This window comes from Platichthys flesus, chromosome 5 (assembly GCF_949316205.1).
Source record: "Platichthys flesus chromosome 5, fPlaFle2.1, whole genome shotgun sequence".
Classification (NCBI taxonomy): Eukaryota; Metazoa; Chordata; class Actinopteri; order Pleuronectiformes; family Pleuronectidae; genus Platichthys; species Platichthys flesus.
In genome coordinates, this window is record NC_084949.1 from 23,579,991 (window position 1) to 23,593,740 (window position 13,750).

Sequence of the window (13,750 nt, forward strand, 5' to 3'; positions counted from 1 at the left end):
TAGTTAAATGCTCTGTTAGAGTCCACGTTCAAAAATGCTCTGAAGCAACAGCCAGCAAACTTAAAGCAACTCACTCTCCTCACGTTGAGCAAAGACAAAGGCGAGAGAGTCTTCCCTCTCAGCCCCGAGGCCAGATGATCCATTCAATGTTTAGATGGGACAATAAAGTTAATTAAGCTGGTATATACGTCCAGGACATCTGGTAGTGGCCTCCAAATGGTTTTTCCCTTCAGCCCGTTTCCTCGGGGATTCGAAGTAAAGCAGCTGAAGGAGAATCACACAGAGGGTCGGGCTGCAGAAGTGACAGATGAGGTTTGTTATTCGACGTGTTCCTGGGTGTCTGATGGCATTTTAACAACGCCAGCAGCAGAGCCCCGAGGAGGGGGAATGGTAGATGGACTTTACACAGCTGCTTCTCTAGATTTAATGGCCACACAAAGCTTTTACACCGCAACTCCGATTTCTATCACGCATCATTCACACTCTGCTGTCGGGGTGGGGGGGGGGGGGGGGGTGGGGCTCACTGTCTTGCCCAGGGACACACACCGAGTGTCAACCCGCCGTGACGTCACCGACTGGTTTGTGATCTGCCATTTTGAAACACTGAGTTGGACATTTTGTCCAGCGCCACCTTGTTGTGTTATTTCAAACCACAAGTTACCCTATATGGATGACTGGGGGTGGAGTCTGACTGAGAGGCTCAAGCACATTGCCCGCCCACCTACACCTGCAACCTAGTACACCCATTGGACAGTACTGGCTGTCAATCACACGCTATCCACCCTCTACTTTGTACTGTTTGAATCTCGAACATTTACAAAATGATCATCAGGCTGGTTTGAAGACGACTTGAAACCAGACTTCTGTAGAAACTGACTTGTCCGTGGAGTCGCCCCCTGCTGGTCCCTTTTTCGGACCCAGAGTCTACCTCCATTTCTATATACAGTCTACAGTACAGACCAAATATACGAACAACTGTTGGATGGATGTGGTGAAATCTGTCAAGCAGTTTGTCAAGGATGAATTAAAGTGACTTGATTTCAAGACTTTTCTCAAGAGCCACCCTGAGGTTGCCATTCGAGTTAAAGTTAAAACTATTCATTGACTTGCCATAACCTTTTCCCAGTGGTGTATTATACCTCCTGTGGCCTCATCTTTAACTTAACTCCATCTCAATCTGTCAAGTGCAGTCAGTTTACGATCATCACAGCTCTTTAGCTCCGAAGCCTTTTCAATTTGGCGAATTATGAGTGTGCACAGAGGGACACGTCAACGAGGGTGTTTTTAACTTGGGTTTTACCGCACTGCAGCCGGCACCACATCTGGAGTACACACAAAAACTAACCGTTCAATTGATGGACTTGTCAAGTCTAACAACAATAACAACACCCGAGAGTTTGTTGTTTGACAGAGAAAATAAAGAAGTAAAAATTGAAGGAGCAGCAGGACAATAATGATAACTGATGGTGGATAAGTCACAATTAAAATTAACATCAACATGATGACAAATTCAAAAAACCAAGCTGCCAAATGACTGAAGCCACAATCCCAGGCGGCAACACACACAGGCGCTTTGAGAGCTGGCTGCACTTCTGACATTTAGCCACAGCTGACAGAACACTTTTCAGATTCTAATTGTTTACACTCAACAGTGATTACAGTCCTATAATTAAAACCCATTTTCAGTAATGTTAAAAATGATGATGAGGATATAGTTAAACACATTTCTGCCTCACACACAAACACACACACTCAGACAAACAGGGATTTGGCCATGATAGAACCATTACAAGATTTAAACTTGAGCAAAAGATTTATACTGGTATTGGTATCTTAAAGTCAGCAATATAATGGCCTCTGTGTATTTGTCTTGTGGTCTTGTGAAAGCAAAAGCTCAAGAACGCCTTCTGGGAATTTCTTCAAATTTAGTACCGATGTCCACTTAGACTCACACGTAAACTGATTTGCAATTGGTGGTCAAAGGTCAAATTCTGACCTTAAAATCAAGTTGTCTTGGTACAATCGTTCACTTGGACTCAAATATGAACTGGTTACTGAGAGCGAGACCTGATATGTAAATAATCCTGATCCTGGACACACATAGGGAATTTCATTTCATCAGACACAAACATTCACTTGGACTCAAGGATTTGCCTTGTGAGCATGTTATCTTAAGAACGCCTTGAGAGAATCCTTTCAAACTCTCAACTTAGACTAATAGATCAGCTGATTAGATTTTTGTTGTCAAATGTCCAGGTCATGTTGGCCACTTGGACATGATATCTCAAGTCTTCCACTTTTGACCATTAGTCACTTGGACTCAGACATCAGTTGATTAAGAGCTCAAAGGTCAGGGTGAAAAGGTTAGATTGGAGGGATACAACTCTGAGGAATGTTCCTAGTTTCTTAGTGTTGGCTGAGATCTGCTTGTTTGTTTTCAGATTTTGTAAGAGGGGATAAACAGAAGAGCATTCTTTTCTTCATACTTTCTCAGAAACAGTGTCTATAAGCTCTCCTCAGCCTCTTCCTGCTTTGTAGCCCCTGATCCTGCAGGTGCATCTTCCTCTTAGTGTCTCAGGATGTTCTCTTTCTTATCTGGCGCCCCTGCTGCTGTTGTTTCAGTATTTGCTTTATCCGCTGGAATAAAATCAATGTCACAGCAGTACATACTTCGATGTGAGAGAGAGCGTGAAGAGGTTATTTATTTACACAGAAACAACACAAACCAACAGAACCCAAGAATATGATTGATTGATTGGTCCGTACTGTATCTAGTCGTCCTGAACAACTTCACACCCGTTGCTCTTGTGCCCTGAATAACATTCCTAAAAAAGTGATGAGGGGAACAGTAGCTCCTGCTTTTGGATAACTCGTATTTTTATATCTGAATATCTAAAAAAGATTTTCTCATACCACCTCAAATATCAAAGTTTTATCACTTAATCCCAGATTAAGTGGGATATTTTTCAAATCTAACGAACTGAGTGGTGAGAGGGACCCTGCAGGCGACGTCTCCTCTTTGAATCTCCAACGGATCTTCATGGAGCTAAATGTAATTTCCCCTCGCTCATTTTTAATAAAGGAACAATATACTCCCAAAACTCTACAAAGAGAGAAAACGGTGGGATTTGGTAGAAATACAGCAAAATCTGGACCGTGACTATTTGTAACTGGAAGTCTGCATGGGGGGCTCACCTGATGTTATCCAGGATAGCAGGAACGTGAGATTAGAATGTATGAGGATATTGTAGAACGGACGACCTATTGCTTGGACACTGCAAGTCGTGGAATCGCTGTTGTTACACAGTGAAACATGTTAGAAATGTTATAAACACGCCATCATTTAAACCTCAGGTGGCTGCAAGCTGAGAGGCTGGTCCTGTGTGTTGATTGGAATATTTTTCCTCCTCAGGCCCGGGGGGAAAAAGGTTTGACTCACCCACAGCTGCAGGACTGGACCCGGCATCGCACACGTGACACAACGTCCTCCAGCAAAGCTCATCTGGCTGCATCCATCTTGGAGGCAGTTCAAGGATAATTTGGGGTAGAAGGGTAAAAATAGCTCATTTAAATGTTTCTTTGACATCCGACATCATGAATAAATAAACCAGAGTAGGTTATTTCCCTGCCCAGGCCCAACAGCCCATTCAATTCAATTAGGCTGCACAAAACTGCACACACTCACAGATGTAGTGATCATCAGAATCCAAGATCATCAATAATTCAATTAAACTGGAATAAACCACCTGCCTCCTCCATCCAGTGCAGTTTCTGACTTATATGACATCAATGTGACCTTTGACCCTTTGCCACTCAAATCGACTCAGTTCATCTGTGGGACTTAGTGACACCTGTGCAGAGTTTGAAAGGATTTTCTTCAGATAATGCATTCATGAGTTTTGATCGGTCACTGTGACCTTTCATCTTTCACTGTAGACCAACAAATTATAATCAGTTCATCCTCAAGTTCAACTGAAAGTTTGAATAAAATTTGAATAAATTCCCTTTGAAGGTTACTGAGATATCTTGTTCACAATGGGATGGACGGACAACCTGAAAACACAGTGCCTCCGAACACTGGCACGATTCTTTATTCAGTCTCATCAATAGAAAGTGTGTTTCCTGGCCTTTTTGTCACTCTGCCTTTATCATCCAGTGTGTCCCTGTGGAGAATCTCTCAAGGGTTAAATGGTCCTTGGTCCTATGTCAGAAAAAGGAAATATGAAAATGGTCCTGAAGGATAATGAAGAGAAACACGGTATTGTTACCATGGCTTCTACCAGTGGAGCAGCCGTGAGGAATGAAACGGAAAGAATCGAGAAAAGATGGAAAGACGGAAAGTAGAGGAAAGAATGAAGATGAGAGAGAGAGAGCAGGGGGGGGGGACATATAAAGATGAGATGATGTGGAGGACGGACGGAAGTGAAGCAAAAAGAAACGACTGATGAAATGAAAGCAATCAGGAGCTGAAGTACCTCATCATGATTGTGGAATGAAATAGTGTGTGTGTGTGTGTGCTTGTGTGTGTTTGTGTGTTTGTGTGTGTGTGTGTTTGTGTGAACCCATTTCAAGCTGAAATGTTCAATATACAAGCATTTTCTGTTGTAAATGAAAATGGGACAAATATAAAAAAAATCAAATTGAGTTGTCCTCGTCATTGATTCTCCAAGTCTCTGAACTCTCTTCATTTCGTGTTTGGACTTTGTTGTTGTCTCACTGGTCATGAATCTCATAGGTGCATTAACATGTGGTGACTGTGAATGGCAGAAAATGAGATTCTCATCATCGTCATGCCCGTCAAACCCTTCAACGCCCTGTGGATGAAGATCTCCTCATCTGAGAGGAGGCCGCTCTTTATGAAACCACTTTCAAATGTCCCATCCTTCCACCAAGTTTTTTAGAAATCTGCACAGGAGTTTTTGTGTAACCCTGCTGACTAACAAAGAAACAAAGAGGCGAAAACAAATAACCTCCTTGGCAGAAGTAATACAACTTTTAGAGCTCTGATATGTACTGTATCTGTCCCTCTTACTGATCATACTTCTGAACCATACAAGAAGGCAAGGACACAGTGAGAGGACAAAACCAGCAGCACCAGTTCTTCTCAAATGTCCAAAAACAATATTTTTAAATCAAAGTTTGGGAGTTATGAGTCTTGGAAGCAGAGTGTTGTTGTGAAGCCACAGAGGTCGGAGGTCACGGTGGCTGGAAGGGTCATGACGATGATTTCCATTCCTTTGTCAATTTGTTATTATTTTAAGAACGACATAAGTTCCCCAAACAAATATGTGAATTCAATTTAAACCACAATGTTTCACTTCACTTGCACGTGCATGATTGTTTGTGCAGCTGTACAGTGGTGTCTGCATTGAATATTACATCCACCCTGGAGGTTGTGTGTTCACTTGTCCGTTGGTTGGTTTGTTTGCTTGTAGTAGAAGAATTCTTCTACAGAGTTCACGTCTGAAAACGACATATGTTTATAAAGTTATTAGCTACAGTCTTAGGCCTTCGTATGTACATTATGGCCGGGGAGAAGAACCTAGTTAGCGGTAATTGATTAATGGGGCCGTCATGGATCCTGACAGCGCCTTGTAGTGACAAAGTGAAAGTTACTAGATCTCTGCTTAGAAGAAAAACCTCAGAAGTAAGTTTGAACTTCACTCAATAACAAAACTGTTTCGCGCGGCTGACGAGACGAGTGACTCCCTCCTTCCACTCCTCTCTGCAGCTCATTTAGCGAAGGAATGAGAGCTACTCAAAGCTCAACTCAGATCCCATTAAGATTAATCAAGCCTGCGGGAACGAGGGAAGATCGGACAAAGGATCTGTGCATGAACCTTTTATCCGTCTATTTCAATCCACCTCTCACTTTCTACGTCCCTGTCAGATAAAGACACACGTTCATTTACAATCGATTCAAATCCTGGAACGTTCAGAACGCAGACAAACACCTTTTTTCTTTCATTTATTTTTTAATGAAACACCAAATGCACACATTTCATTTCACATGCTCTCCATCAACACAGTGCAAAACTGAGAAAGAGAGAGCGACAGAGAGAGGTAGATGGAGAGAAGGAGAGATGAAAGAGAGAGTCACAGCATAATGGAATTGCGATTTTCCAAGGTCAACAAAGAAAAGAATCCAATATCATAAATAGGACAGTTGTAACCCAGTTCAATGGCGTGCTGTGTTATCTCTGCTGTGAGGACATCAGTGTGATTAGCAGCTCATGCTATATTCACCACCTCTGTGTCCTGGACGCAACGGGAAGCCGCCTGAGGGTAGATTGGATCGTGTTGTCTGTGTGCATGCGTCTGTGTGCGTCTGTGTTTGTGTGTGTATTTCAGCTCTTTAACCTTATGAGCTTTTGTTCGCCCTGTTTTAGTCCTTCACTCAACGAGGCATGAGCCGGTCGGGTTCTCTGGTGAAAACAGATTCACTCTTGGTTTCCTCTGTGTTGAGTCCTTGTGATCTTCGTGTGAGGAAAATGGAAATTTTCAGTTCACCAAAATTAGGGAAACTTTTTCCCCTCCAAACGTTTATGTCAAAATAAAGAGATCGTTTTGATTAATTGTCTCTGATGTTTCTGCCGATCCGTTTCCATTGAGGTTAACAGGATTTTGTTTGATTTCACCTTCCCTCCATCCATTATCTATGCTGCCTATCCTCGGGGCTGGAGCCAATCCCAGCGGACACCAGTCAAAGCCAGTCGGCAGTTTATCAGAGGCCTGACTCGAGCTGTCTCAGACTCAAAATGTCTGCGAAATGTCTAAGGGAGCCCATGTGAGAGCACAGAAAGAAAATGTCCTGCGAGCCAGTGAGAGTGTTGAGGATGTTGATCTAACGTGCGATGGATGGAAAAGTGGAAAAACTAAGAAAAATAATTCAAATATCTCAGAATAGAAAACAGAAACCAGACACGTAGAACCTGCAGAGGAAGGTGATGAGGGCCGACGCCAGTGTCAATGTGCTTTAAACAGAAACACTTGATTTTAGTATCATGTCCTACCTCCTGCAAACTCTACCCAGACACCACCTCACGGCTAAATGTAGAGTTTCCTGTTGTGAATGCATCTGACCTGGGTCGGCTCCTCCTGCATTCGTCATGTGTGAAAGGCAAACTCCAGAAAATGTCCAGACAAGATATTCTGGGATATTTTCTGGAGTTCTTTTCTGTTATGGCGAAGAATAACCACTTCGCCACAGAGTCCGACTTCCTGCAACTTTCTCGACTGAGGAAACTGTAGACAAGGGCCAAGTCTTACCCAAACCACTGATACGCTTGTTAATGCATTAAATAGTTGGAAAAACCACAGAGAAGCAATATGAGGAGGAACGTAATAGTGTAGAAAAAATCAACTATATACTTTATATAGTTTCTAGACATTAATCCCCCATCGAACTACAATAGCCAGCGATATTGTAAAGGTCAGATTCCAATGAAAAGGTGGATTAACATTTCAATACCGTCTGCTTTAGAGATGTGCTGAGTGGCAGCAGATGCTAAGCTTCAAGGACACACACAATGTGTTATGGTGACTAACATTAAATGCAAAGGCGATTTTAATAGAAAATAAATCCCACACGGGGGCTTCGAGTGGCATCTCCTTTCAACTGGAACGAAAAACCACACCTCCTCAGACAGTCGATGATGTCGGCGGATGTCAATCACTGTTAATTGGCTAGAGCAAATCAAGAAAAACACCCACTCCCCACATGAACAAAGAGGGATTGAGATGAAAAATGAAATGGTCTGGTTATCGGGCGAAATCACTGATTACACAGACACACTCACGTTGATTAAATGAGTCACACTCTGCTCAGATATAGATCCATAACTTTAATTTGGGTTCTAACTTGAAAAACTTTACAAGCTCCAAAGCTCAGAAGACAAATCCCTTTCCTCAAGCTGTCCTTTGCTGCAGCTCCTCTTTTCAGCCTCTGCCTGAAACACTTGGTTTTAGTTCCTGTGTCTTTAAGACCCACCCCCTGATAAAACCCAGTCTGTCGTGATTGGTCAGTAGCTTGCAATACATGTAGGAAATCATGTGACATGTGACAGGAGCAGCATTTCTTATGGAGAGTAGAGCTTCCTTTACTTTACTTGACTCAGGGTTTTTTAACTTTGCAGAGCTTTGACATGCACAAAAAACCCTTAACAGACTTAACGGAAGAAAAACTGAAAAAGCATCACGTGTTCCCTTTAATTTTATAATCAATAAAGGAATCCTGAGAGTGAGAAAATCACATCCATGGGAAGGCTTCCGAAAAAAAACAGAGACATAATCTCAACGCCTGATTAAAAAAATTATGAGAAAACCAGGGTTTTTATTTCTTAAATTTTTTGGTGAACAGATTCTTAACACTTCCTTTGATCGAGGTAATCCTGCTTCTCTTGGAGGCATTCAGAAAATCACACCAACCTGAAAAGTTGCAATATCACAAGGACATTATGTGAAAATCAAAACTGGTCACTGTGCTCTGAGTTTTTCATTTTCTGCTTCACACACTTTGTATTTTCCTATTTCCCCCACATATCATCTGTTTGACTGCACACGTGAACAACAGGCACATCGCATTGGGACAAAGAGCTTTACATTTCCTTTCAGGAGCAAATACAACCAATGACAATCACACTTTACATCCCGCCGGGTAATTGTTCTGAAGCAAATGTGACGTAGCAGCTGCATCGCTTGTGATATGACTCAACCATAATAGTGCCTTGCTGCAATCCACCGTTCTTACTGGTGCGTTGTAGCCCAGGGCTAAATAACAGGGCATCGCTTCCCCTGCAGCGCTCACTCCATCTCAGCTGCCTCTACCTGCCTTCAAAGGCCTCATCAGTGCAAACACGGGTGCTGCATCCCCTGTGCCTTAGGCGATACGAAGAGCGACTACGCAGAAAGAGGCAGAGTCAGTTCATCCTCAAGTCAAACAATGGCTGACCCACACAACGTGAACTGCAAACTGTGAATGTGTGTGGAGCTGTGTGTGTTTTTGTTGCCTGCGCGACCAAAAGAGGAGGACAGATTCCTGCCTCCCTCCCTGATGCATCCCATAATCTGCAGCTTTCACAGGCTGGTCATATCGGTTATTTCATCCTCATTGTCTCCTACCAGGGAGTAGGTCTCTGATGTTTTTCTTTTGTACTGCCCAGTAGAACAGAGAGCGTCTCTTCCCATGGTGATGGTGTCTCTCCTATCAGCCGTGAGACGATGTATTCTGTGTCCGGAATGACTCCTCAGAGGCAGCACGTCTATCTCCAACGACTCGATCTGTAAAGTTAACGATCCGGCGTTCTCATTCACTGAGTGTCTTCTTGTGGGCAGGAACTCTGCCCTTTGTATTGAGTGCTGCTGTGTTTGGAGCTGGCAGGGGAACAAGGAGCTGTCCCACAGACTGGGACTGGACCGACACCAGTCCGAGATGCTGTGGTCGGATCCTGCTCGGCTGTCTGAACTGTCTCTGACCCTCTGCCCCAGCCCCTGGCCTCGAGCCAAGCTCAACAGCCTGGGGATGGTCACCATCGATGCAGACGCTGCAACAGCAGCAGCAGAAATATGGCGGTGGTCAGCGGCAGTCACTTTGGTGTCTTTAATCACTGCGGCAGAGGACCCCACTGCAGCGGTGGTGGTGAACGAGGAGGAGCCAAAGATAGCGGCGACCTTCTGGTAGTACCGTGTCCGTATGACCCTCGCTGAGCGATACAGATCCCCGATGAAGCAGTAACAGATGGGGTTAAGGCTGGAGTTTGTCAGGCCCAGCCACTGGGCGAACGGCCGCGTCTGCAGCAGCCAAGAGGGCGGCCTCTGCTCGCAGTCGATCCAAAGGTCGGCCAAGTACAGCGGCAGCCAGGAGATGGCGAACAGCAGCACCAGGCACACCACCATCTTGGCGATCTTCTGCCGCGTCTTGAGGCGCGAGGTGTGCAGAGCTTGGCTGCGAGGATCCAGATCCCCGAAAGTGGATTTCTTTCCTCCCCAAAGCCGCCTCCCGGTCAGGAAGCCTATGCTGAGGTTAAAGGTCACTGGCAAGCAGTAGAGCATCATGAACAGCAGCACATTGTATCTGCAGGAGAGAAGGTAGGTGTTAACAATCAGATATTGAATTCTAAAAAGATAAATACCCTTGAACTCTATCATCTTTTCAGCTAAAATGTCTCTATTATATTATTTTAAAAACACTCATGGCTGAAGACTCTCTCCAAACCAGGGAGGCAATGATCATATTTTCATTACACTAACAACATGCTCCATTTGAAATTATGGATCTCTGTATAGTCGTCAGTGACACGATGGGGTCTCTGAAAGAATTTGCTCCTGTTTTCATCAACACAAAGCAACAATCACTGTGACAATGACAATCGGAACTGTCTTTGAATCAGAACTGGGCTTGAGGGTCTCTGTAGAAAACAATTTCTTACACTTTGCAGTGATTCACAGACAATGAAGCTCTAACAGCTCACAGATAAGTGCAGACTCTACACAACAGGAGTCTGTCTGAGCTGTTTAACAAGTCGTGATTAAGGAAAACAAGACAGTGAGGTACAAAGTGAAAGGGAATCAAAATGCTCTGTCTCTCAACCTGGGGGAGACAATAGGGCTTCATTTGACAGCCTGACCTCACAGATTTGACTGGCAAGAGCATTCTTATAGAACAAATCTCTGAGTGATCCCCCGCCCGCTTCACGTAACCTCACGTCTTGTTTGACACGTTTCTCTTAAACTCAACGCAAAATACTACACATGACAGCCAGCTGACGGATGGCCTGGGTGTAAGTTCTCCACCAGGCATAGAATAGGTTTGTCGAGGCAAAAACCATGAAATCAAAATATGTCTTGCATGTCTTATCGTGGTTCTGGTTTCGATCTGAGTGATTTTATTTTTCTTGGGGAGAGTAAACAGAAAAGGAGAGGACGCTTTGAAAGGATGAAATCACAGCTCGCTCGCTCCCCCCCCCCCTCTCTCTCTCTCTCTGCCTCCTCCAATTCAACAAGCTCGATCTTTCACTAAGAGGTAATTATTGTCAATGGAGCGGAACTACACAGAAACTAATACTCATTTCATACTCAACCGCAGCTCAACATCACTCAGGCCTGACTCCTGGTGCTCGGTGCATCAGGACCCTCGAGCCTGATGATCAATACCGTTGTCTACATCAGATAATCCCTATCATCTGCAGTCGGAGCACCTACCCTTGTTTAAGGCGATGCTGAGGCCACTCCTCCTGACAGACCAAGATGGCGAACGTCCCGAAGCTGATCTCCCGCCGCCGGTTCATCACGGCAATGGGGGCGCACATGATCGAGGACACCACCCACACCACGGCCACGGTAGCCAGGATTCGGCGGCGGGTGAACAAGGAGCGAGCTCGCAGCGGGGACTGGACGCTGTAGTAGCGGTTCACACTGATCACCGTCAGCGTGAGAACGCTGGCTGACACCGAGACGGCTTGCGTGAAGGGCACGGCCCGACAGAGGAGGTCGCCATACACCCAGGCCGTGTAGATCTGGCTCCCGAGCGTGATGGGCATGCACACGCACACCACGGCCAGGTCGCACACCGCCAGGTTGACCAGCAGGCTGCGCGTGGCACTGACGCTAGCTAGCCGCCGGTTGCGCCTGTTGGTGAGGACGCGCAGGGACATTAAATTCCCAATGATTCCCAAAATGAAGGAGAGGCAGTACATGACGGTCAGAGCGATGGTGCTGGGCTCGTGGAGCGTCCAGAGCAACATGCTCTCCAGGTCCGACAGGTCATTGGAGGAAAAGGTAGACTCGGACAAAAGAGAGGAGGACGAGGAGGGTTGGTCGACCGAAGGGGACGTTTGTCGAAAGGACAGGGGGGAGGTGGTGGAGAAGAGAGGGGAGGGGATGAAAGCAGAGTATGGAATGAAGGAGGAGGGGAGCTGAGAGGGCAGAGGTTGATGGAGGGGGGTCATTGGGGAGCTGAAGGTTGGGGGCAGCATGAGAGAGCCGTGCAGGTTGGAGGTGTGGTTGATGCTTTGCTGAGAGGCGTCATGCTGCAGCAGGGAGGAGACGCTGGGACGGACTGAGCCCCACTCCGAACGCTGGTCCTGGGGCAGATCCATGCTGCTGCCGGAGGGGTGAAGGTCTCTGGACTACGAGGCTCCGTGTACACGGTTCCCTTGGTCCTCGTTAAAATCCATAAATAGACTCGTTGAAGAAAAAGCAAAAAACCAGACTCCAAAATGGTCAAATCCCTGAACAGATTAGATCCTGGGTTTCAGTCTCGTGCTCTGTGGGTCTTCATGTTCTGTGGGGGTGAGGGATTCTGCAGATGAATCGTGGCCCCGCATCTTTGTCCACATCTTATGAATCTGCTGGAGTCATGAGGCTGTGAAGTCCTGGCCCCCCGGTGCGGTCCGTGTGCCACGTGTACATTAAATCCTCCAGGGAGCGGCTGTTTGAACCCGTTAATCCACCGGCCGCAGTTAACAGACTCTCTCACCTTCGAGGGAAGTAAACCTTACGCCCCATCGCCACCAACACCACCACCATCCCCCTCCACCCTCCTCACTCTCCCTTCCTCCTCTTCCTCAACACCTTTAGTTCCCCGGAGGGATCCAATCAGATCTGCTTAGAGAAACATAGATATCAGAGGTTGTTTTTTCCGCATGCGGCTGTATAAACAGGTCTGTCACAGCAAACAGCAGCAAGTAACACATTCCTGGTTGGAAAAACACAGAAAAGCTTCTCCCACCTCCTCGTGGTGTGTGTGGATCGATTGAATCAGTTAGGAGCAAAGTAGAGAAATATAAGATTAGGTAATGTTTTAATCTGTAACCTGGTAAAGACATTTTTTTGCAGTCTATAAGTTTAATATGAATCATTCAAAGATTAAGTGCAAGTATAGCAGGATGTCACCTTTGAATCTTTGCTTGAGTTAACTGCCTCCATCGAATTATTGCAATTACCAGGAAGGAGCAGGAGTCAAATGTTGCCTTTCGTATTAACTTATCAATAATCCTAGCAAAGCACATCGTTGACATGTGACATTAATCCTAATTGCATCCCGAGAGGAATCGATGACTGCAAGAAATACAAATAATGAGCTCACCCTCGGAGAGACGCAGGTCCAGTCACACGTGAGTGCGCGGATCCTCTTCGTGCGCTGGAGAGCTTTCTTGCAGGAGGCAGCCGGGCACGGAGGAGGAATAAAGAGGAGTAGAAAGAGAGGTAAAGTTGCTGCTCGGTCGTGTTCAGGCGGAGAAATGGGTTTAATGATCCGTCTGTGAGACCCGGAGCTGCAGAGGAGGTTCGGTGAGGGGGTGGGGGGTTGGGGGGGTGGGGAGCTCTCGGGCTTTTCTGTGCCACTGACGCGCTCCTCAGACGAATGCGCTCCGAGATGCGTCCGCCGCTGCAGGACTGAGGGAGGGAGCAGCTGATGCGCGGACACACACACACACACACACACACACACACACACTCACACACACAAGCACGCACAAACGCACAGCCTTTAATCAATATAAAAGTGAAGTGGCTTCACTCTGTGGAGTTATTCATTCCTTTTGACGCGTAAAAAGCAAGGATGAGTCGATTCGGTCTCTCCCCTGATCGATTAACCAAAGAGCTAATTGACTCTCGCATGTTTGTTTGTCCTGTCGTAGTTCTGCACACTCACGCTGATGCTTTGACATTCCACAGTAGAAATACAATAAAGCACAGAGATTGGAGCACGTACCCTCTGCTCCAATGAAGCTGCAGCAGATCTAGATATCAC

General features: G+C 45.7%; 1 protein-coding gene across 1 annotated transcript; it reads right to left on the minus strand.

Annotated features, from left to right (window-relative positions):
* Positions 1–5,990: 5,990 nt before the first annotated feature.
* On the minus strand, positions 5,991–12,163 carry LOC133953268 (neuropeptide FF receptor 2-like). The gene is made up of 2 exons (XM_062387086.1): positions 11,200–12,163; positions 5,991–10,072 (listed from the first exon to the last, which is right to left on the minus strand). The coding sequence occupies exons 1-2, from the start codon at positions 12,093–12,095 to the stop codon at positions 9,076–9,078; spliced, it is 1,893 nt and encodes a 630-aa protein (XP_062243070.1). The 5' UTR covers positions 12,096–12,163; the 3' UTR covers positions 5,991–9,075.
* Positions 12,164–13,750: the final 1,587 nt, after the last annotated feature.

Bases quoted from the DNA above. Each gene is read 5' to 3' on its own strand.
- LOC133953268 (XM_062387086.1), bottom strand. From the start codon at position 12,095: ATGGATCTGCCCCAGGACCAGCGTTCGGAGTGGGGCTCAGTCCGTCCC. The intron at 10,073-11,199 runs GTAGGTGCTCCG...TCTCTCCTGCAG, and splicing joins CAGCATCGCCTTAAACAAGG to ATACAATGTGCTGCTGTTCA.